This window comes from Bicyclus anynana, chromosome 13, assembly GCF_947172395.1.
Source record: "Bicyclus anynana chromosome 13, ilBicAnyn1.1, whole genome shotgun sequence".
NCBI classification, from domain to species: Eukaryota; Metazoa; Arthropoda; class Insecta; order Lepidoptera; family Nymphalidae; genus Bicyclus; species Bicyclus anynana.
In genome coordinates this window covers 7,551,985-7,576,550 of record NC_069095.1, presented here as the reverse complement: position 1 = coordinate 7,576,550, position 24,566 = coordinate 7,551,985, and the positions used below count along the sequence as shown (strand labels likewise).

The 24,566-nt window shown below is 33.2% G+C and overlaps 1 protein-coding gene and 1 long non-coding RNA gene across 2 annotated transcripts in view; one reads left to right on the top strand and one right to left on the bottom strand.

Annotated features, from left to right (window-relative positions):
- LOC112043102 (organic cation transporter protein) overlaps positions 1–23,144 on the top strand; it is a 53,009-nt gene extending 29,865 nt beyond the window's left edge. The window contains exons 2-7 of the mRNA XM_024078378.2: positions 15,523–15,701; positions 17,325–17,659; positions 18,806–19,126; positions 20,061–20,691; positions 21,172–21,284; positions 22,037–23,144. Coding sequence (XP_023934146.2) covers positions 15,523–15,701; positions 17,325–17,659; positions 18,806–19,126; positions 20,061–20,691; positions 21,172–21,284; positions 22,037–22,097 — 1,640 coding nt within the window. The 3' untranslated portion in view covers positions 22,098–23,144. The remainder of the gene's footprint in view (positions 1–15,522; positions 15,702–17,324; positions 17,660–18,805; positions 19,127–20,060; positions 20,692–21,171; positions 21,285–22,036) is intronic.
- Positions 1,577–7,201, bottom strand: LOC128198624 (uncharacterized). The gene is made up of 2 exons (XR_008251356.1): positions 6,991–7,201; positions 1,577–6,899 (listed from the first exon to the last, which is right to left on the bottom strand). It is a non-coding gene; the product is annotated as an uncharacterized LOC128198624 (long non-coding RNA).
- Positions 23,145–24,566: the final 1,422 nt, after the last annotated feature.

The following is a 24,566-nucleotide window of genomic DNA, read 5'->3' as shown; positions in this document are numbered from 1 at the left end:
GTCTTTTATATAAATACAAAATGCATCTATTTAAATTACACTCAGTTAACAAGCACTATGGAAACGTTAAGTTATGTCATGATTTAATACATATATCACTAAATATCCTTTCAACAACCTATTTTATTGGCTCAAACCTTTATAAATATTTTTTTTTAATATAATAAATAGATAGAATATAAATTTAAATAGGTATTTAAATATTTAGTGTACAGAGTAGTATTAATCCCCTTTGAAGTTCATAAAGATAACATCGTCACTTATCATCAAGTGAGATTGCACCCAAGCGATTACTTATCTTTGAAAAGATAATCTAATGCATTGCCTAGATTACTTTGTACACCTTGACTTATATATTAACAATTTAACATTAAACAAATATTGAACGCCAACAATTTTGCAATCTTTATAAAAACATAGATTATTGTGAATTAAGTACTATAGTAAAAGCAAAGGAATAAAATAACACAAGCTGGAATGTATAAACTGTATTTCAAATAACTTATTACTCATTCTTAAACAAATCGTTACTTTGGTAGATGGATAATACATTAATTAAATAAACTTCACGCCACATAATCGCATGTTCGCCTCTTTTACAAAGAGTATATATCACAATACCCTACCAACCTCAGAATAAAACCATTATCATTAATAAACAGTACAGATTAAAACATTTATCTGGAAGAAGGAGTTTTTATATGTTGTCTTATGTATTTATAATTATTTAAATAATTAAAAATCTAACATTCGGCCATACTGACTACAAGTTTGTCCTCAAACTTTGTAAACATAAATAAATTCTAACATTACATTATTATAAAGATTCACTGAACTATGTCTCATAGTATTTAAAATTTTAATTTATGTTTATTACCACAACTCATTAATTCTCCAATAATTTCTAATTATAACAAAAGTGAGTCCCAATTAATCTATTATTATTACTACTTGCTAAATTCACTGATTTACAAGTAGTAAAATTCAATTTTGTCATTACAGATATTTTCTAATTTTAAACCTTGATTTAACAATATGTTGAAACACCCTACAATACATTTAATTATTCTTTAAGAATTATATAATTATAGTTTAACAGATTTCTCATTCAATATTTACAAATTGTGAATACAGACCTATACAGATTTTGATAGTGATTCTATTGATAAAAATCCAAACACTTAAATTCAGTTAAACTGGTATGTTAATTCTTGTTTTTACAAATTTGAAATAAATTCAATCTTTAATCACTTCCAGATTCAGTCCAATTACCCAAATTCATGACAAAATTGTCTGTCATTTTGTCATTCCTAAACTAAACTAAAAGTTATGTTAATATAAAGTTATAACTATGAAACCTCGATTCTACTGAGACAGTTCTTATAATCGCATTAGATCATACAAGTAAATCATGTACTTTGACGAAAAACAACATCTAGCGAGGTAGGTCTTATGTATGTCTGAGCTTCCAGATGACAAGAGGGAGCTTTACTCTAGACAGAGACTTATTAAATATTGTAATTAACTTAGACAGAGTAGTAGATTAATTTAAAGCATTAAGTACATAGACGATATGTAATATTTACAAATGTAATGTCTTTATCTTCTAATATTTGTCTGAGCTTCCAGATGACAAGAGGGAGCTTTACTCTAGACAGAGACTTATTAAATATTGTAATTAACTTAGACAGAGTAGTAGATTAATTTAAAGCATTAAGTACATAGACGATATGTAATATTTACAAATGTAATGTCTTTATCTTCTAATATTTGTCTGAGCTTCCAGATGACAAGAGGGAGCTTTACTCTAGACAGAGACTTATTAAATATTGTAATTAACTTAGACAGAGTAGTAGATTAATTTAAAGCATTAAGTACATAGACGATATGTAATATTTACAAATGTAATGTCTTTATCTTCTAATATTTGTCTGAGCTTCCAGATGACAAGAGGGAGCTTTACTCTAGACAGAGACTTATTAAATATTGTAATTAACTTAGACAGAGTAGTAGATTAATTTAAAGCATTAAGTACATAGACGATATGTAATATTTACAAATGTAATGTCTTTATCTTCTAATATTCGGCCATCCTTACTAAAAGTTTGTCCCCAAACAACACAAGAATATCATGAAATTATGACATTACTATAATATCAACTATAAATAGAACAATGTTAACAATAAAATTTTATAATTAATTATCACACAGCATCCCATAAGTTATTTAAAAGAATCCAATGAAACTATAATGAAATTCTTGATTTCTTCTATATACTTTTATCATAAAAATGTTAAATAAGAATAAGAGTGATACATATTATAAATAAACATAATGTTCATGTGAAGCTTTTGTCAATCAACTTATCTATTTTCATCATTTCAAAACATTATTTATATTTGTCAAATTCGTCATCATCGATTAATGGCATCTGCACCGAACCCCTCACCACCCAGTCCAGAACTAGTAAAGTTACAGGACTTTGTGATCGTGTTAGACTTCCAGATGATGTGTGACATCTGCACCGAACCCCTCACCACCAAGTCCAGAACTAGTAAAATTACAGGACTTTGTGATCGTGTTAGACTTCCAGATGATGTGTGACATCTGCACCGAACCCCTCACCACCAAGTCAAGAACTAGTAAAGTTACAGGACTTTGTGATCGTGTTAGACTTCCAGATGATGTGTGACATCTGCACCGAACCCCTCACCACCAAGTCAAGAACTAGTAAAGTTACAGGACTTTGTGATCGTGTTAGACTTCCAGATGATGTGTTGCATCTGCACCGAACCCCTCACCATCAAGTTCAGAACTAATATAGTTACAGGACTTCATGATCGTGTTAGACTTCCAGATGACATGTGATAGAAGATAATCAAAATATAAAATCAGATATAAATACATATACATACATTTTTAAACGACTTCAAAAAAAAGGAGTTTATCAATTCGTTGGAATCTTTTTATATTTATTTATTTATTTTATTTTGCTGTGTAATAATCAATAGAGAAATTATTATACAACAAATATATCCATAATCATTCACAAAACAAATAACGGTATATTAGTCGTCATAACACTACTATACTATAATACTATCTAAAATATTATCGATAACACCGGCCGACAAATGAATACTTTTTGAACGTTGTTTTGATTTCAGTAAAAATTATCAGTAATTTATAGTATTTTGAACACAAAAATACCTGCACAATTAATCTATCACATCAATTTTTTTTACAAAAAGGAAAACAAATTTTACTTTAAAAGCTTCTAACATACAGCAAAAATAACAATATCTGTATGATTGTCTTGCTTTCACTATATCATAGGTAGTACCAAAAGGTAGAGATTGTCTTTTGCTGTATGTCCAGTGTCCACTGCCTTAATTGTTCAACACGATTAGTACAAACTGCAGAGTCCACGATTTTATTTGTATTTTGAAGTCAAAATAAGCTACATATTTATTATACATATTTTCCACAAATTTTTCAGTTTTTGCTTAGAATCATAAAGTTTCAACAAATGTAACAAAATATATCTGGACTATTGTGACACTTTATAGAAGACGTTATGTTTATCAGACGTTTTCCATCAACAAAAAAAACCATTAACTAAAATATATATATATTTTTTTTTTTAACAAAGGCACTATAACAGCTTATTTCCACGAAACGCGTTACAAATAGGTGTGTCGTTGTTATAACTGAAGTAATTTCTCATGAGAGGTCGCTTAATTCAAAGAAAGAGTGCCAAAACTCGAAAATTTCACTGAAAAATCAAAACTAGCGAATATATTAATTTTACTAAAAATCTGATGTGATATGATAAAATTAGGTCTGATTTCGTAATCAGCACTACAAAATCAGTAGAAAAAAAATAATTATATCTTGGACAACGAAAATCGTGTCGGCCTGTGTAATACATCTATCCTTATATTAAAATTTTACCAAAACACAAATCGTCATCAGTAAGTCATAATTAATGAATAACATCATGGATGTGAGCAAATATTTAAAATATATGTATATATGATATCAAAACTAATAACTCTCAATATAATACATAATTATAATATCATCATATCATAAATAAAAATACTAAATTTAAATCGTGTGTTATCAATACATAGTGTAACTTCTCTCATCTTTGTGATTTGGGTCAACTGTCGAATAGGGCTGTGTTCAACCCAATGATTATCATGAGAATCTCATATATCCCATATTCATCAATCAATATCCATGCATCTCGGATCTGTAATCAAATATTTTCACACAGTATCACATAGCTCAGTCACTTAATCGTTCAGATAAATATCATACTTGTTTGACAAATAATTTAATTTAACATAACTAGCATACCTAGCATCCAAGAGAAAATCAGTCTATAATTGAATGAACCTTAGACCCGGTACATAAAATGAAATAAAATGTTAAACATGTGTTAATCTATCAATTTACTTTAATTCAGACAAAAGACTCTTTCTCTTAAAGAAATGCTTTTTTTTTTTAATGATAATAAAGACTTCTTGAAAATATTGCGATTTATGATTGTAATAATTTTAGTATGTAATCCAATCCTAGTAGTTATCACTAGATAAGAAAAGATGATATTTGACTATGTATTGTATAATTATCTTCAGACTACCCCCTTTTTTGTAATAATAGTAGCATAAACCTGTCTTAGACCAGACCACCCCCTTTGTTATATACCTCTAGTTTGCTATCAGAGGTTTTACCTATTCATTAATTTTAGTATATTCTTTTTTTTTTAATTCTGTTAAATTTCTTTTTTTTTTTTTTTTGGCTATATCCATTAATTATTTTACTGATGTAATGATTTAAGTCTCTATATTGATTCATACTTGATGCAGACCACCCATCAGTTGCATGCAGGTACCAACAACTCGGTGGCGTGCACTTTGTAGATGCACAAATGTACTGACTACCTAAGGACCCAATACAAATCTATATTCAAAACCTATACCACTTAATATGTTGGCCAAGGAATTTTCTAATTTTTTTTTTACCTTTAGTGTACTAGTATACCCTAGTTAAAACCTTATGCACATATCATTGTAACCATCCGAATATATAATTCTAACCACAACCCCATAATAATTACTAATTTTCATAATTATACAAAATGTTGCAATCTAATAAAATGCTAGAAATAAACAAATGAGACATGGATTAAATACACTAGTGTATCTGCAAATAATAAACTGATTGATTGAATCTAAAACAACAGCAATAGTATGGTTAATTTACTTGTATGTAGAATCTATACATCTGCACATGATCATTAATGAAAAGAGAGCCCAACGTCACCCACCCACAAAACTGTCAAAATATGTCTTAGACAAATATTTTACAACCTATTTATGGCAATCTGTGTCTCTTTACTTGAAGTCCATACAGACTGGGCTCTAAGACAATTTGTGATCAATGATATTATTATAATTAATTATTTATTACTCAATTGTCACACAAGTAACTTTTTAATATCACCCTAAAAAAAAATCTCCAATTTAATTAATTATAAGATTTCATTAAGATGAATATCATAATATCTCTTAGTACTCTTGTAGATAAGCCGAATATAATAATATTCATGGATAAGAATCATTTACTGTGTTGCTGCAGATTGTTAATAACTGTTCTATACTAAATAGGCTGAAGGCATGTTGTCCACGCTTGAATAGTTAAATAGGTTTTCAAACATAACTACAAATTTATTTTTCAAGAAATCTATCAATCCAATTTCTTAAAAGATTTAAAAAAATTTATATTAAGTACATACAGTAATCTACATAATGATATATCTAAGCAAATCCTATCTGAAAATATTGTAATAGCTGTCTCAAAACTTGTTATCAGGTACCTACATCAAGGCCTAAAATAATACTTGAACCATTACATAAAACTTCATATATTTTTAATTTTTATGTTATTCAGTCATAAAAACTCACATATAACAAATGTATAGTTTGAAGTTACAGGCACAAAAAAAAACAATATTTTAGTTAATTCATTTTAGTCCCATGTCAGCAACGGATGTAATGTAGTTCTATAATTAAGATTTCTCAATATTACATTATGCCAGTGTCCTACATCCTAACAACCCTAGAGTGGTCTGTCTTCATACGTTAATTTCTTGAGCAGTGTGTATGTGTGTGTGTGTGTGTGTACTTTTCACTTAAATGATTTTGGTTTCCTAGATATAGTCATCTAACAAAAATGTTTTGACAATAAGCCAGACAAACTGACAACCTATCAACCATACTTAGTTTCACCTAGTGATTATTTATTCTTTGTAATTTTATTTCATATTAGTCACAACTGAATAATTTATGAGGCTGTTTAATCAAACTAATAAAACTCACCAGACACCTAGTTTAATATATTTAGACATCATTGGTATTTCTCATCCGTCAAACCAACAGGATTCCATCTCATATAACTCTGCAGCTAACACCACACATGCATCTTTGTATTTTGTTATTAATTTACACGTTCTTCTCTGTTCTCTCGCAGTTTTTCAAATAATATCCTCTTATGAGTGCTGTTGGACTGTTTGACTGTTTTGCTCATAAATATCGTCAACATGGTATAAGTGTGTTACGTTTACGTTTCTTCATTCTTGTTAGATATTGTAAGCATCGACAACCGACATCGCATAAATACTTTTACCGGGACCAGTGCGGCGTGCGTCCCATAGCCGTCAGTGGTATACATACTTAATGGTTGTACACACGTATGATTTTTATCGCATTTCTCGTAATGTAAACCACTGTTTCCCAAATTCACACTTCATTTAAATGCCGTTACATTTTCTTTCTGTAGATCGACTTTAATGTAGGTAATGACATCGTGTTCGTAGGTACTCTCACTTCTGATAAAAGCAAAGGAATAAAATAACACAAGCTGGAATGTATAAACTGTATTTCAAATAACTTATTACTCATTCTTAAACAAATCGTTACTTTGGTAGATGGATAATACATTAATTAAATAAACTTCACGCCACATAATCGCATGTTCGCCTCTTTTACAAAGAGTATATATCACAATACCCTACCAACCTCAGAATAAAACCATTATCATTAATAAACAGTACAGATTAAAACATTTATCTGGAAGAAGGAGTTTTTATATGTTGTCTTATGTATTTATAATTATTTAAATAATTAAAAATCTAACAATAGAAACGTAGAAAGCGGGTCAGTGTCAATCAAAAGTATGGTAATTGCATGCGATTTACGTGTTACCTAACCACTCTGGTTAATTTGTCATTTTCTGAAATTTTCAATTTCCGTAAATGGTTATTATCCTAACGATTGGTACCTTCGGTACTTCGGCTGTATTGCTGTAGGTAACATAGGTATTAATCTTATGCATCGCAATGGATAATATCTCCATGAATCGAGTCCAGCAGGCTTATTCACAATCTTTGACGTATCTTAGTTGACATATACGAAATTAAAATTCTATGTAACAAATGTCATCCGGTGCTTACCGGGGGATTTCACACAGTAAGTAAATGACATTTTGTCAATTGATTTGATGTTTATTTTAATAGGCTGAAAATAAAGACCGAAATAGCGAATAGGACAACAGATCTGACTCGTATATTATTATTTTATTAATTTTAAATGAAAAATGCTTGTATGTACAAGTGTGTCATTAACAAAAGCAAATAAAAGTCAAAATGAAGGTAACTTTATTTCGGAACCTAAAATATTATGTGATACATATAATTTATGTAATACATGTAAAATCAATCAAAATAAGTATTAAACAAATTAAAGACGAATTAGAAACAGAGAAGATAATACAAACAGGCAATTAAAAACAACTCTACGCTACAAATTAAAATTGACCCAAAATACTGATGTTTTGAATAACATATTTATAACAACAGACAATAATAATGGGAATGTACATTAATATAAAATTAGTAGCTGTTCTATAAGTACATCATATTATTATGAGAATTAAAAAAAAAATTAACGTTTGTTAATTTTTTTTTGTCTTTCTTGACAAGGAAGTCTCCTTATTGGAACAAATGTTCTAAAAATAATAATAATAACTAATGTTTTTTTTTTTATAAATACAACGTTAAGATTACTTCTTGAAGGAAAATCTTGTTTTTAGATTTGTCTTATTTTTAGTACCTACGTCTTATGTTCAATTCGATAAGATTGTTTTAAAATCAAGACAGTTGTGGCCTTTTATAAATATTTGGATATCATGTTCTGTTACACATAAACTGAAAGACAGTAAATAAATAAAGAAGTCTAAGTTGCTTTAATTTTATTTGTTCAAAAGCTGATGCCGCGCGGTTTTACCCGCGTGGTTCCCGTTCCCGTAGAAAAACCGGGATAATATATAGCCTACAGTCTTCCTCACAAATGGGCTATCTAAAACTGAAAGAAGTTTTCAAATCGGACCATTCGTTCCTGAGATTTGTTGTTTGTTGGTTTGATTGAACGCGCTAGTTCAATCAAACAAACAAACTCTTCAGCTTTATAAATTAATATAGATTCATTTTGATTCATATACATCGTGTGATCTCTATTTGAAATTGATTAAATTGAAATGAAAATTTCGGCTCTTGTTTATAACAAAAGACCTACATCATATCATGAGCAATAAATTCATGTAGCAACAAATACATCTAAATTCATAAAGACTCTTCTCATTCAAAATTATCTACTTTCGCTTTTTACGTTTTTTTCAGCTTTATGTTTGTATGTAGTTAGTTCTCTTTAAATTATCTCCGTCGAGTTTTTGCAAGACTAACAAACATCTCATTTATCTATACTAATATTATAAAGACGAAAGATTTGTTTGCATTGAATAGGCTTTGAAACTACTGAACCAATTTCCGAAAAAATCTTTCACTGTTGGGAAGCTACACTATCCCCGAGTGATATATATTTATAGGCTTTATTTTATTCCCGTATTCCTACGGAAACAGTAACTATATCTCCCAGTGAAAGTCCCTTTAAAATCGGTCTTTCCTAAGAAGAGACAAACAGACAAAAATTTAAAAAAAAATTGTTTTTTTATCGTGTAAATAACTTGGTAATGTATCGATATAACTACGATTAAACGGGGAAAGGACGTTCATGACTTACTTATATTGGTAATGACCTCCAGTGCAATGTGAACGAACCGCAACTAAACCTCGATTAAATACCGGATATTTAAAATACACGGAAATCTCTACTTAATTGATTACAACTTGTTTTAGATTAATATTTTCCTTTCGGTTAGTATAGCAATGCATCCTAAACATTATCGTAAAAACCTTTGAAATGAAAAATACTTTTTAGATTAACGAAAACTTTAATCACAGTTGTCAACCGAGCCTTTAACAAACTTGGTCAGTAGAATATTATTATACTTGATTTTGATTTTGGTAGCTAATTGAGTTACCAGGAAATGATAATTACAGAGCGTCGGAACGCTAATTTTAGGACAAATTTTAGGAACAATTTGTAGGACAATTTGACTGTTAAATTGTATAACTATTAATTTTTTTTTAAAGAATATTTGCTATATTTTTAAATATGACCAATATTCCCATTCCCCTTTAACTAGTCGGGAAAAACTGTGCTAGGAGTGGGTACGACAATTGACCAACGGGGCGGGGATCGAACCACCACCCCTCGGTGATGAGTCCGACCGCTCTTACCGTTGAGCTATTGAGGCTCAAAAATAATAAATACTTATATTTAAAATATTGAATTTATAAAATCAAGGTTTACTCGCGGTTCGTTAACATAGCTTTGAAGATCATGACCAAGGCGCGCGTGTCCTTTGCTAATCGCTGCCTCGCGCGCATTCTCTCTATGAATCTATGACATAATAGTCTGAGAGCTGCAGTGTCCAGACCTTCATCACACTAATACTATAAAGCAGAAGACTTTGTGTTGTGTGTAGTGTATCTATATATTATGTTTTATCGAGCTCATCTCAGGAACTACCAGTAAATGAAAAAAAATGTAAATGACATCCAAAGAAAATAAGGAGTGACAAAGGCTACCTTTGGGTGGTTTGTCTAGGAAGAGATACTTAGTATGGAAATCTTTAACATTCGAGTATCGGACTAAGTTACAGGCGTATGTTAGTAATTTTATAAAAGCTGAAACTATTCAACCCGTGCAGTGTTGGTCGACCTCCCACCAGGTGGACGGACGACATCAAGCGAGTCGCAGGGATTCGCTGGATGCAGGTGGCTCAGTATCGTGATGTTTGGAATTCCCTACAAAAGGCCTATGTCCTGCAGTGGACGCATAACTAAATATACGGTAGGCAACTACAAAGCTTAGATTATAGTGAAAAAATAACGAAGGAAACTTTTAAAAAAAGAAAAAAATACTTTTGTAAGCAGTAGGTAACAGACACCCAAATCAACAAATTGTAAAAGACAAAATCCCTCATAAAAAATATACGAAGTCTGGTTATCCGAAACTAACTGATAACGAACGAACGATAGATTAACGCTTCATGATAATTTGATGACGATCTGGCACTTACAGACGCCACAGGCGCTTGCTCTATAACAAAACGTGCCTTTCCGAGGCATTCGATTGATTAGAACTGATTCATTCACTCATTAATTGCACGACATGATACAGCAATTGAGCTTCTACCAGTATATAAACTATAAAGTGCACTTAATTATGAGACGCTATTAATAATGTCAATGAAGAGTCCAGAAGGGTGTCACTCGGACATATTGTGTTACGATAAGGAGATACCCACGTAAACAAACGCATATGTCTTTTTTATTAAAACTGGGATGACCTACTCACGTAGAAATGATTACAATTGTAGGGCAACTGTTGCCAAAGACGATTGTAAGCTATCGTGTTTAAAGTGCATGTTAGAATGGTTTAATAAATGGAAATTGGAGGCAAAAATTATAGTCTGGCAAATACGTTGATGACACTCCCATGATACGCGGGCGACGGGGGAAAAAACTGCGCGGGTGTGAAATCGTGCGCGCGGGGAAGTGAGGTGCCCCGGCCCGCGCGGACCATCGGGAGTGTTACAAACCAAGTTGCCAAGCTATACAGATATTGTTTTTGAACACTTTATAATACTGTGTTGTATTGCCAACCTGCTTTGGAGCAACGTGATGGGCTTAAGCTCCGATTCCCTCTTCTATAGAAAAGGACGATTAACCTTATAGTGAGCTGTCAAAATAGGCTCGTAATGATGACCATATTAAGGGAATATAAAACAGGTAATGAAGGAAATCTTTGGCCGCCTGTAAAATGTTCTAAAAAGTCTTTTAACAGGAGGTAAACATACTCAATAAGCAAACCTGTTCAGGCGCACTAAAAGCCTGCTTTCACCCACGAAGCATGCTAGCATGCTCATAAATCGCACGACTATTGATTTTTGAGCAAGCTCGAAATAAGCATGCTCGTTATTAGCAATGTTGCGATACACATGCTAATAAGTAGCAACTGCTCAATCGTAGCATGCTTTCGTGCTTGAAATGAGCATGTGTAACAGTCGCTTTATGTTTGAGTTTATTTCGCTAATTATGATAAAAAATTACGTAAGTAGCTTAAACCAAGCTGTTTATATTTTAGCGGACGCCCGCGACTTCGTTCACCTTTAGACCTCCTTAATGTAGCTCTGTCCCAAAATAAGTTCCTAGCGTCTACTATCTATAAACTACCTCCCTGCCAAATTCCATACTTGTGCGTCAAGCGGTTTTCGAGATTTTATGATGAATGTTCTTTCGCATTTATATATTAAGATATAAATATTACCTACAAAATCGGTAGAGTAAAATAAAATATTAATGGAAAAATACTAGAAACAAAAATAGAAATAAACCAAAAACATACTCATAAGAAACTATAACTGGATGGTATCAGTTTTAGTAATGGTTTAAGATCTACACTTCAGATAAAACGAATAATTTGATTAGTTAATTCTCTTAGGCGGCTTAGGTTATAATTAAAATGCTCAAAAACGGATTATGTAAGTAAAAACAAACGGTAATTTGTAATGAAAAAAATCTGAATTCGTTCATACTATTTTTAGAATTATTTTGATAAAGTAGGAATGAAAAACATTTCTCGGAAATGTAGGTACAGAATGAATTTATCAACCGACGAAAAAACGGAGAGAAAACAATTCAACGCGTATATTTTTTTTATGTTTGAACACGCGTAACTTTTTATTGTGTAGTCCGACTTTGACAATTAAAAAAAAACTTGGAATATATTTTGAATTTCGTCCCATAAAAATTTTAAGCCATTTCTGACAGGACCACATGAAAAAACAAAATCTAAATCTATAAGATATTCTCACATGGCTTGAGTTAATATATCACCGGCTTAGCACCGCCTTCATGCTGATCAGCAGGTAGAACATATTATGATGTTATTTTTCACTTTTTTAGTTTAGTGGGTACGTTTATGTTTTTTAAATCGGTTATATTTTTCGGAAAAAATATTTACTAATATGTAGGTATATGTAGCCGCTGCGCATTAATATCCTTTGAATAAACAAATGAAATAAATATTAAAAAAAAAACAAAATATCCAAGAAAAATAAACCCGACCAATCAATGTTTTTTTTAAATAATCCAAAGAACACCTCAATGACTTGACGTAATTCATTTACAAAAGTTTCACTTAGCATTTTTTTTATTTACTTGTTGACGGGTAAGTTCACTTAAATCAGAGCCCTTTTTTTTGTCACAACAATGACCTCAAATATTTGATTACATTTCACGCAGATCAGATTTACACCAAATAACAGTTACCTGAACATTTGCTATTAGGAAGGTATTATGTTTAGTTCCGTAAATCTAAGACGCTATTTGCAAACACGTATTTTATAACTCGGGTTACAGTAATTCAGCTAACTGAAGGTAATTAATATCTAATCAGTTCCTAATTGTATAAAAAAACATTCGCATAACATTACCTAATTGAAAAAATGAATTATATCTATAATTCCAAATCTAAATCTCAATTTAGGCTGGTATGAGGCTTCGGCCGTGGCTAGTTACCACCCTACCGGCAAAGACGTACCGCCAAGCGAGTTAGCGTTCCGGTACGATGTCGAGTATAAACCGAAAGGAGTCTGGATTTTCATCTCACTAACAAGTTCATCTTACCGCTTCCATCTTACACTGCATCATCACTTACCATCAATATTTTATGAAGATGTTTAAGACGTTTAGGATGAGGATAATGTTTATTCTAAAGAACAGCTATACTCTAATAAGTGGGTTAGCAGCGGAAGGGATTTTAGCATAATTTTGTACTAGATTCAAAACCATCTACATACTTTCAAAACCATCTACATACTTGCATTTATACAAATCCCTGATAAGGCCTCAACTGGAATATGCATCTTGTATATGGAACCCTCTCTATGATAAGTACAAACATCAGCTTGAAATGGTCCAGAAAAAATTCCTTCGCTCAATGCACTACAGATGCTATCGTTCTAGACTTTCCTACTCTGAGCTTCTAATGAAACACAATCTGCTGACACTTGAATCCAGGCGTAAGCTCTTAGAAGCAACGATATTGCATGGTCTGTATCACAATAAATATGATTGCTCTGATTTAGTCAGCAAATTATCCCTTAATGTCCTCAGGTACGCAGGTCGACGCAAGGTGCGTGCTTTCAATTTGTTCACTGTTAAATTTTGTAGAAACAACGCTGGAAAACGCTCGCCTATGCGCCGACTTGTGGACACGTACAATAACTGCTTCGATGAAGTCGATATATTTAGTATGTCCGAAAGCATGTACAAAAAAGCTATAACAGATATTTAAAAAAAAGAACAATCAATTAACTTAAATAGTGTGTAGTCAGTTTTGTGTAAATTATAATTTAGGTTTAACTGTATTTAACTGTTATGCGGTGGTATATTTTGATAATATAAATTATTTGTTTACTTTTAATTACAAAAAAAAATATTCATATTAACATCACTATAAAAAAAATGTTCATATTAACATCATTAAAAAAAACAATCAATTATTTGAATTATTCAGTAAAAAATTATTCAGTTTTGTGTAAAATATTTAAATTAGGTTTAACTGTTATGTAGTGTGTTGTAACTGTTATAGATCTCTCATTTATTTATTAGTTTTTTTTCATTTTAAATTTTATTAAATAACATATATTATTGTTAATTGGTATATTTTAATAAGTAGTATAAATTCTTTGTTTTTATTTATGTTATTGTAATTAATTATTTTTATTGTCTTTTGTGTACTTCTTCCTTTTGATTCGACTGCTTTATGTTAACCACTTTCCTTGTTTGTCTTGTAAATGTCATTTGTAGGTATGTTTTGTGACGCCTTTATTTTTAATTTGTGTAATTCGTGGATAGTGTTGTTGTTTACATGTTTATTAACCCCTTTGCATGGTAATTTAAGCCTTACTAACCTCTAATATGTAAATGTTTTCTGTCCCAAATAAATAAAAATAAAAAAAAAATAAAAATAAAAATAGATGAAAAATTCCGGACATACTCACAATAATTTATAATCTAACTACCTAACATTATTGCACAAAATCACTAACAATAACAACGTGACAGACAGTACGTAAGAATGTTGAAAGAACTAAAATCAAGTCACCAATGACCCTCTTAATAAAATTATACTGTCATAACAAATTTATACAAATACCTCCTTTTTGTAATTAAATAATTATGAATGTTACTAACTGCCGTACTCGAAAAATTTTAACAGTACTCGTAACTTGTGGATCTCTAAATCTGCAATGTATCTTTAATTCTATGAATCCGTTTAAAACACATTCACTTAGCTTTTCATAACAAATAATAATTAACTATAAAACCTCGAGTTGCGGAATGTAAGCTATTTTAGGATAATTTATATGCTAAGCAGGTAAAATATGTATACTGTTTTAATTTTTATTCAAATATTAAAAATCACATTAATACAGTTTTTGGTTTTGATTAATATCGTGAATTGTGACATATTCTACGAACAGTCCGCAGATTGTATATAATTGTAAGAATTTAATCAAAATTCATTTAATTAAAGTAGGTAGGGTAGGCTTAGTTTACAAGCATTTTTTGAAACGTCAAGTTTAACTATTTAAACTATTTAACGACACCGGTTCGGAAGGCAGGTTCTGCTGAGAAGAGCTGGCAATAAACTCGACAGTTATTTTTTTAAATCATAATTATTTACATGTTTATTAACATTACATAAAATAAATAGTATTGTTATCCGAAGCTGCTCTAGTAGGATCTTACCAAATTTTACTAACAGCGAGAACAACACGAGAGGAGGAGGGGAGTATTAATCACTTGTCAAGGAATTCCTTAACCCTACATCCTTTGGTCACAAGTCCAGGACTCTTGAAGTTTTTTCTCTGTACCACTTGATGGACCCGACACCCGCACGGTGAATCCATTCAATGCTAAGATAATCGTCTCTAGGAACCTACTTAACACTCTCTTAACCGAAATAATTTTGTTTCAGTAATCCCAAGTCAAGGGTTGAGTAAAGAGAAGCACCAAGAACCAGTTGAAGACAATGAGCAAGATGACGTGGTGACAGCCGTCATCGGGAACTACGGCCGATGGCAGCTGCTGATGACCTTCCTCTTGTCACTCTTCTCGTTCCCCTGCACTTTCCACATATACCTACCCACATTTACGGTAAGAGCTTCATCCGATCACATATTAATCTTTTTTTGGAGTTTATTGGAGTTTACTCCTTAAGAATCGTTTTTTATATATAAGGCGCCCGGTATGAGAAAAATCCGAGGGGTAAAACCAACTGAACTAACTAAAAAGTGTCACGTTTTTGGTGCGCACCTTTAGTGCGCAACTTTCTAATTTAGCTGTGAGTGTATTGAGACGTACATAGGGTATGCTGTATAGGCGACTATACCTATATACTATATGTTATTGGGCTTGTTTGTTTAATGATTATATCATTGTAAGAGTAAAATATATAATGTGAAGTATATTATAAAGTCTATTAGTTATTTTACAATTCTATACATTTAGTCTTCTTTAACATGAGTATTACTAAAGCCCTACTCGATGTGCACTGTTTACCAACAAAAAAAAGTGTGTATGTTAAAAAAAACAAAAAGTTAGCTCGAAGCACGTCTCAATACTCGCGCCTTATAAGTGAAAGGTGCGCAACCGAGGTGCAGCAGGCCGCGGCGTGCGCACCCGCCTACAGCGTGCACATGGGTGCGATGTGCAAGTTGTTGGCGGCACAGCGCACGGTGAAAGGTGCGCAGAATAGGTTGCGCACAAAAAACGTAACGCATGTCATTTCATAACTTATTGGAGTTTACTCCTTAATAATCGATTTTTCATTTATACCCCTCGGTACGTTTTTTGTGCGCAACCTATTCTGCGCACCTTTCACCGTACGTAGCCGCCATAGCGTGCACATGCCTAGCGCGTCCGCACGCACGTGCACGCTGTTGGCGGGCGCGCACGCAGCGCTGCACCTCGGTTGCGCACCTTTCACTTTTCAGGCGTTGCTATTGAATGAGTAAACTCCATTCGTGCGTCGGAGCTGACACACTTTTTTTTTTATTTAGTTCAAGTTAGCACTTGAATGTGAACTCATCTTGGTGATATGTGACGTATCAGTGAAAGATAGAAGCGGGCTTACTTTGAAGAGTTACAAGTTTATTCACACTTGTAACTCTTCAAAGTAAAAAAGTAAGCCTGCTAACCCATAACTCTAACGGTTCCTACCCGGCATCGTACCCGAACGCTAAATCACTTGGCGATACGTCTTTGCCAGTATGTTCATACTAGCAACGGCCAATGCTTACCGCCAATCCAGACTTGAAATAAAAGAAAATATAAAATCTTAAAGCACTTGCAGCTACGCCAGAAACTTATCTAAAGTTCCTAAAAATATTCTTCATCATTATCATTTTTCTTTCTTTAATGGCAAGGGACAGGCCATAAGAATGGTTTTCGATGTTATTCGTAGGTCTAACATCACTGAGGGTCTAACACTGCCCGTAGTGGCGGTAGTAATATTTGAGTCTGTAATCATTATCATATGTTAATGTTAATGACCAGAAACTGAAAGTGCTTTCCGAGCCACAGGGATGTAACCAACTACTACTAAAAATTACTTGGAAGACAGAAAAGCTCAAAATTTCATAGTCCCACCCAGAATTCGTATCCGAAACTGCAAAAGCTGACTACTGGACCAACGAGGCAGTTCACAAATAGAATAATAGATACTGTTACTAAAATTATGTTTTAGGGGTCTAACCTACTCTTATTTTACTTTTTCAGGCCAAAATGACAAACTTTTGGTGCCGCAGGCCCGATAATCTATCAAGCCTACCGTTAGATCATTGGATCAATTACAGTCAGCCAATAGACGCGTGCTATGTCCGGGTACTGCCTGCTGGTATAACCGCTGAAAGTATTATGAACTACACGGCACCTATCCTGGACTCTTTCCAGAAGTGTACAGAATGGGATTACGATCGTTCAGAAGTAGGAGACACGGTCATATCAGAATGGAATCTCGTATGCGATAAAGCCAATCTCACTGTGTTAGCTGAAGTAGTGTTTTTGGTTGGAGTTGGTGTTGGTGGGGTTATTGGTGGATGGATATCTGACAAGTAAGATCTTTTTATTCCGTATATTATGTTTTATTAACATAACATTAGTTCGCAAGATAGTGCATGATTGCTATCTCATCTGATCTTGTTTAAGACTAATAATAGTGCTACTCCAATGATGAAATGATGAAAAAAGTCAAACAATTAAGTAGTTACTACAAAGCAAACCATTCACCAACAGTACTAGATAATAAATAAAAATGATTGAAAATTTGATACAATTTTTGAATTTCTTTTCATTAGTATGATTTAGATTGGATAAAGGATTCTGTGAATAATCTTCATAAACATTAGACGTAGACACGTTTCTGATTTCTCAATAAACAATACATAATTACTATTTTTAGCCTTAATTTGATGTGGTACTTAGCAATTAAGGCTTATTGAAAATTTTAATAAACAAGGAAAAATTTACCACACGATCTCACTAATAAAAAAATAATTATTTATTATTTACTCAAGAACTGAACTAAAAATCGAGAGAGAAATCTTTATACACTCGGAAATCGTAGGACGGAGGAATTTTCTTCCTCCGTCCTTCAACCTCTTTAATCCGACCCTGTCACAAAATCCGTTCTTAGCAGGCATCTACTAAATATAAACTACGTCCTTGCTAAATTTTATCTTTGTACATCAAGCGGTTTTCGATATTTCGTCATGAGTGTCCTTTCCCTTTTATGTCATCAACAGCTTGTATTCGTCCACTGCTGGACATAGGCCTTTCCGAGAGTGCGCCACCACACACGATCCTACGCCTTCCTCATCCAGCCTCTTCCCACTACCTTACTACCTTATTGATGTCGTCGGACCATCTAGCTAGAGAACGTCCTACACTGCGCTTGCTGGTACGCGGTCTCCACTCGAGAACACGTCTGCCCCAGCGGCCATCAGTTCTACGACAGATATGGCCCGCCCACTGCCACTTCAGTTTGCTAATCCTTTTGCATACATCAATTATTTTCGTTCTCCAACGGATTTCCTCGTTCCGGATGTTATCCTTCAGAGAGACTCCTAACATAGCCCTCTCCATAGCTCTTTAAATTTGTGGATAAGGCCAATCGTCCACGTTCCCGCTCCATACGTCATCACAGGCAATACCTTTTATACACTTAGATTAATTTTAATAATTTTATTTACTTGTTTCAGATTTGGCCGTAAAAAGATACTCATGGGAATGATGGTGGCACAAAGCGCATTAGCCATCTTATCTCTCCTAGTACGTTCATACTTGCAGTATGTCGTGGTGAGGCTTTTCATGGGGCTGGTGTCAGTGTCCGTGGTGTATGCCGCTTTCGTTCTATCCGTGGAACTAGTTGGTGGTCCTTGGGTGACGATTGCGGGAGTATGCAATTTCTTCCCTCTACCACTGGCTTATGTGATCGTGTCTTTGCTCTCAATGATCATGCCAAACTGGAGGGACATTCAACTTGCGTTGACAGTTCCGGGATGCTTTCTAATTGCATTATGGTAAATATATTATAGTCATAATTATTAGCTTAATTTAACGGGGCACTACAGTGCCAGACCTCTCCCACTTTATAGATATCGGGATGTGGAACTTAAGTCCACCACTCTGCTCTAACGCGGATTGGCGGGCTTAGGATGATAATGTTAAATTCATTGATCGCTGATGTTAATGACCGGGAGTGGCGGCGTAATGTGCAAGGCACGGGTGTGTCATACTACAAACTTCCTTACTCTGGGTTGAGAATTTAAACTGATTTCTTAGAAGAAAGAAACACTCCTATTTCATAACCCGACCCAGGATTCAAACTCGGGACACTGGATCAACGATGTAATTCATCATTGACAACCCATATTCGGTTTACTGTTGAGCACAAGTCTCCTCTCAGAATGAGAGGGGTTAGGCTAATAGTCCATCATGCTGGCCCAATGGCAGACTACACACTTCCGTAGAGAATACGGAAAATTCTTAAATTTGCAGATTTCTTCACGATGTTTTTCCTTCAACGTTTACTGAAACGTGATATTTAATTTCTTAAAATGCACATAACTGAAAAGTTGGAGGTGCATACCTCGGACCGGATTCAAACCCTACCAATCCGAGGCAGAGGCTATCACGGTTTCTACGAGGCAATTTTTTTTTTTTTTTATTCTTTACAAGTTAGCCCTTGACTACAATCTCATCTTGATGGTAAGTGCTGATGCAGTCTAAGATGGAAGCGAGCTAACTTGTTAGGAGGAGGATGAAAATCCACACTCCTTTCGATTTCTACACGACATCGTACCGGAACGCTAAATCGCTTGGCGGTACGTCTTTATCGGTAGGGTGGTAATTAGCCACGGCCGAATTAGTTACTGCAAATATACTTTAAGTAACTGCACGTATTTGTAAAGGTTTTCTAAAATTGCAATACAAAATTCTTTTGCGCAATTTCAGGTTTGTTTTACCAGAATCTCCAAGATGGTTACTCAGTGTAGGAAGGACACAAGAAGCCAAAGTGATATTAGAAAAAGCAGCAAAGTTTAACAACAAGGGAAACGTAATTGATTTGGATAAAATGCTATCATTGTACAAACCAGAGGTCAGAAAAGAAGAGCCCAGTGTTACGATGCTATTTAAAGGATATTTAATGAAAAGAACGTTATGTTTATTTATAACATGGTTTTCCATGACCATTGCTTATTACGGTCTCGTGTTGAATATTGGAAAATTCAACATGGGCGATTTGCACATGACTTCGATAATTCTTGCTTTAGTTGAAGTACCGGCTATAGCGTTGAGCATTCCTATACTATTTAAGGCTGGTAGACGAATGCCTATATTTGCTTCTATGTTTATATGTGGAGCCGCGTGTATTGCGAGCGAACTTTTATCTATATCATTCAATGATGAGTGGATTATGATATCGTGTCTCATGGTGGGGAAGTTCGCAATTGCAACAACCAATATGATGTTACCCATTTTTACTGCGGAGCTATATCCTACGATAATAAGAAATTTGGGCGTTGGCGCCAGTCAAATATCATCAGGATTCGCACTGATTTGCATTCCATATTTATGGGAATTGGTAAGTCAATATAAATTTTTAATTATTGTTTAATTAATAAACGTTAAAATAATGAAATTACTGTCGCTAAACTCTTACAATAAGTATTTAAAAATGTATTTGTGAGGCAAACCGTTTTGGTTCTAATTTGCTTTTCAGTAGTTTAAGGCGCATTCTTAGCATATTGAAAAAGAATTATTACCAATTTCTTTAATTTTTTTTTTATAATATAAATTGACAAAACAAGCAGATAGTATTTCATATATAGAAAAATCCACAATAAGCTACCCCACGTTATCTTAAATTACAGGCACTTAGCCTGTGTCTTGTAATTTGTACTATTATATATATTCTGCTTGTAATTTCACCAACAAAAAATTTAGGTCTAAACATATCTAAGCTTTTGCAAAAAAACATGACGATACGCTACATCATAAAGTGCCGTACTCGTAGAACAAATAATGAAACTGCAATTATTAAATGTTTTGTTAATATTTTCAGACTAAATTGAATATCCACTTGCCAATGGGGACGATAGCGGCGTTGAGCGCAGCAGGGGGAACCATAGTCCTCTTGCTCCCTGACACTGTTGGTTCCTCGAAAGAAATGCCAAGGTATGTGCGAAATTATTTGTAAGGGTGAGGTTAAATGAGCGTAATTTTGTGAGTTGTCAGTCGCGTAATTTCTACTGCATCCGGTTTCATACAAAAGTTCAGTTCCTGCCACACGGCATTGCATAATGAGTTGTGTTCCGACTTACACGCGAATTTCTGCGACCGAAATTACGCGACTGACTACTCACAAAATTACGTTCGTTTGGCCTCACCATTAGGCAACTCAGAAAGTCGGTTTGGTGTTCCCATTATTGACCTACAAGTACAAACTCCTTACTGTGTTTAAACTAAACGAACGTCAGCACAGTAGGAACGTGTTGTTAAATTATTTAAAGTGATACAGGAAGCGTATGGCATATAATCCAACTTGTTGATTGTTTACCAATAAACCGTTGCTTAGCTAGCTCTCACAGAAAGATTTTTAACGATGTTTCTGCTTTACTAACTCCTTCAGTTTCTAACACAAAGCTAAAACTGCTCCACTGTTACAGGACATACAGGGTGTCCTGTAATAAAACTTGAAATTAAACAGTTTTTACGAAAATTGATCGAACAGATGAATATGATATATGACACTGTTGATTTTTTTTTCTTTATTCTTTCCCATGGGGAAAAGGCAAAGGTATTGCACCGTACTGCCACGCTTCAGTTTTTTGACAGTGTTAAAATTTATATGGAGAAGAAGCTAAAGCTAGTTCTTTTATTTGTTTTGTCTTAATTTTTTTTTAATAGTACATTTTTTTTTGTTACAGGAAATCTGTCACGTCCCCTTGTAATGGAACATTTACGGTCACCGATGACAGAGGACACTAACTGAAACGAGGATTCTGTAAAATGACGATTGCACAGTTTTATGATTTGAATGCTAATTAGACATAAGTATTAATCAGACCAATTGCCTTCTATAGGACCTGCCTTGCTAGAGGTTACCCCTCTGTCAAAAGTATTATATGGATCATAATCTACAGTGTCTATATAATCGATGTTTCATTGTGTTAAAATTACACCGGTGTATTACAATTCAAATTTATAGTTGCGTGTAGTGTAAGGACACAGGATATATTTATTAATGTTAATGATTGCGATGTGTGAGTTTACCTTGTAAACCCCCCTAAAAAAATAGAAATAATTTTGTTGGTGAATTGGAGTCTCATACCAATTATTGTATAGGACCTGCCTCGCTAGACGTAACTTTTCTGTCAAAGTATATGATCAACGATCTAATGCGATTGTAAAAACTGTCTCTATAGTATCGATGTTAAATAGTTGTAATCGTGTTCGTCGGTTAAAGAGCTCCGAAAAAATACCTTTTTGTGTAAGTGAATAGTGTAAAAAACTGACAAAAACTACTAGTTTAGTATAAGATATATACCAAATCTAAGCTCGTTTTCCTCAGAAAATGTCAGATAATTTTGTTCGTAACTATGAGTGCGATACAGGTCCTTCTATAATTGGTCTGAGATTGGAGTGCGATACAGGTCCAATAGGCAACAGAAGGTAATTGGTCTGAGGTATTAACTAATAAGCAAGTGATAGTAAGATAATTAATAAATGTAGTTATAGGTATGACTGCAATTGATGTAAATTAAGAACAAATGGAAACATCGTAGGTTTTTCCGTAATGTTGTTAATAAGATATTCAATAAGATATAAATAATTCACACTTCAACAGCTTATAATTTAATTATATTATGTCCTCGTATTTGAACGGCTACAACAAAATGGCGAGATTTTTTATAGTATGGTTTTTTCAACTCTTACTCTATTCTCTTCTTTGTCTCTTAGACCTGCTGGCCTATACACTATTTTGGTATTTAATAACCTATTAAAATAAACATCAAATCAATTGAAAAAATGTCATTTACCTACTGTGTGATATCGACTAGTAAGCATCGGATGATATTTTTACATAGAATCTCGTTTATTTCAACTAGCATAGTCAAAGATAGTAAATAAGCCTGCTTGAGATTCAAAATCTGACTCAAGAGCATTATCATAATTTTGAGGAATGAGCGGTTTTAAAAATTTTGACCGTTTTGGCATGTTTAAAATAAATACCCTTTTATCTTTGTTTCAATGACAAAAAGCAATAGAAATAAAATTGTAGAAAACTCAGTTGTCAATATAAAAAATTATACACTATTTTGGGAGTTGTATATTTTGGCCACTGTTGCGAAAAAACGATTTCCACCCCTTTTTTAACATGCCGGTTGATGCTTAGGGGTTAGAATTCCAAAAACTTTGACTTAAGCCCTCCTAAACATCTTCTGATGAAACTAAAAGAATCCTTCGTATTATTTTCCGAGTTTTAACTTTCGAAGGAACTACATATTTCCACCTAACTACCTTTTTAATGTGTACTGTTAAGAAGTACCTACCAAGTATTTTTATACTAAAGTTAAAAAATATATATAGTTAGATTAATTTAAGTAACGTGAAAGTTGTACAGTAGATTATTTTTAAATGCAATACTCGTAAGTTACATAAAACTTATGATTTATAATGTTTATAGTATAATTAAAATAAATTATTATTGTAATAGTTCTATAACCTTTCCATACGTGTCAATTCACCAAAGTTTCATCAAAATCGCTTGTATAGTTAAAACGAATATTTATTTTTATTTAAAGTTCTATTTGTAAATATTATACTCGTATATATGTAAATATCGAATTTCTTTAGTTTGCGTGATAATTTCAATCTTTACGCTTACCTAATAAGTCGTATAGATGTAATGATTATATTATATCAATTGACAAAACATATTGCGCAAATTCTAAAGAACCTTGTCCTTATTCAAATCTATTTAGAGTATCTAGTACTGTATTTATAATTGTCGATTGGCCAACATTTTTAGTGTAACTAATAAATCGTGTCGTATTTTGCATTTGTGAAAATATATGAGTGGTCTACACAGATAACTCAGGGTCAGTGGTTAAAAAATACTTGTCTACATTTGTATTAACTATTTTAGGTACATGCTATATATGGGAATAAGTAATATAGCCTATATTACTTATTCCCATGAATGGAACGGAAACCACGTGGGGCGTTGTTGTGGGGTGGTAGGGGGTAACCTCTGGTACTCCTTTGTATCTAAAAATTACTTATAAATTAGTACGTACGTACCTCCGTTAGAGCCGAAATGGCCCAGCCTTCGATTCGGCCTGAGAATTTACGTGTGTGAATACTGCCAAGCCGCATTGGACCACACTGGCATTGGTGGCAGGATTGGCAGTCGTTTGGCCAATGCTTAACGACTCTCATTTTGAGAGGACTCGT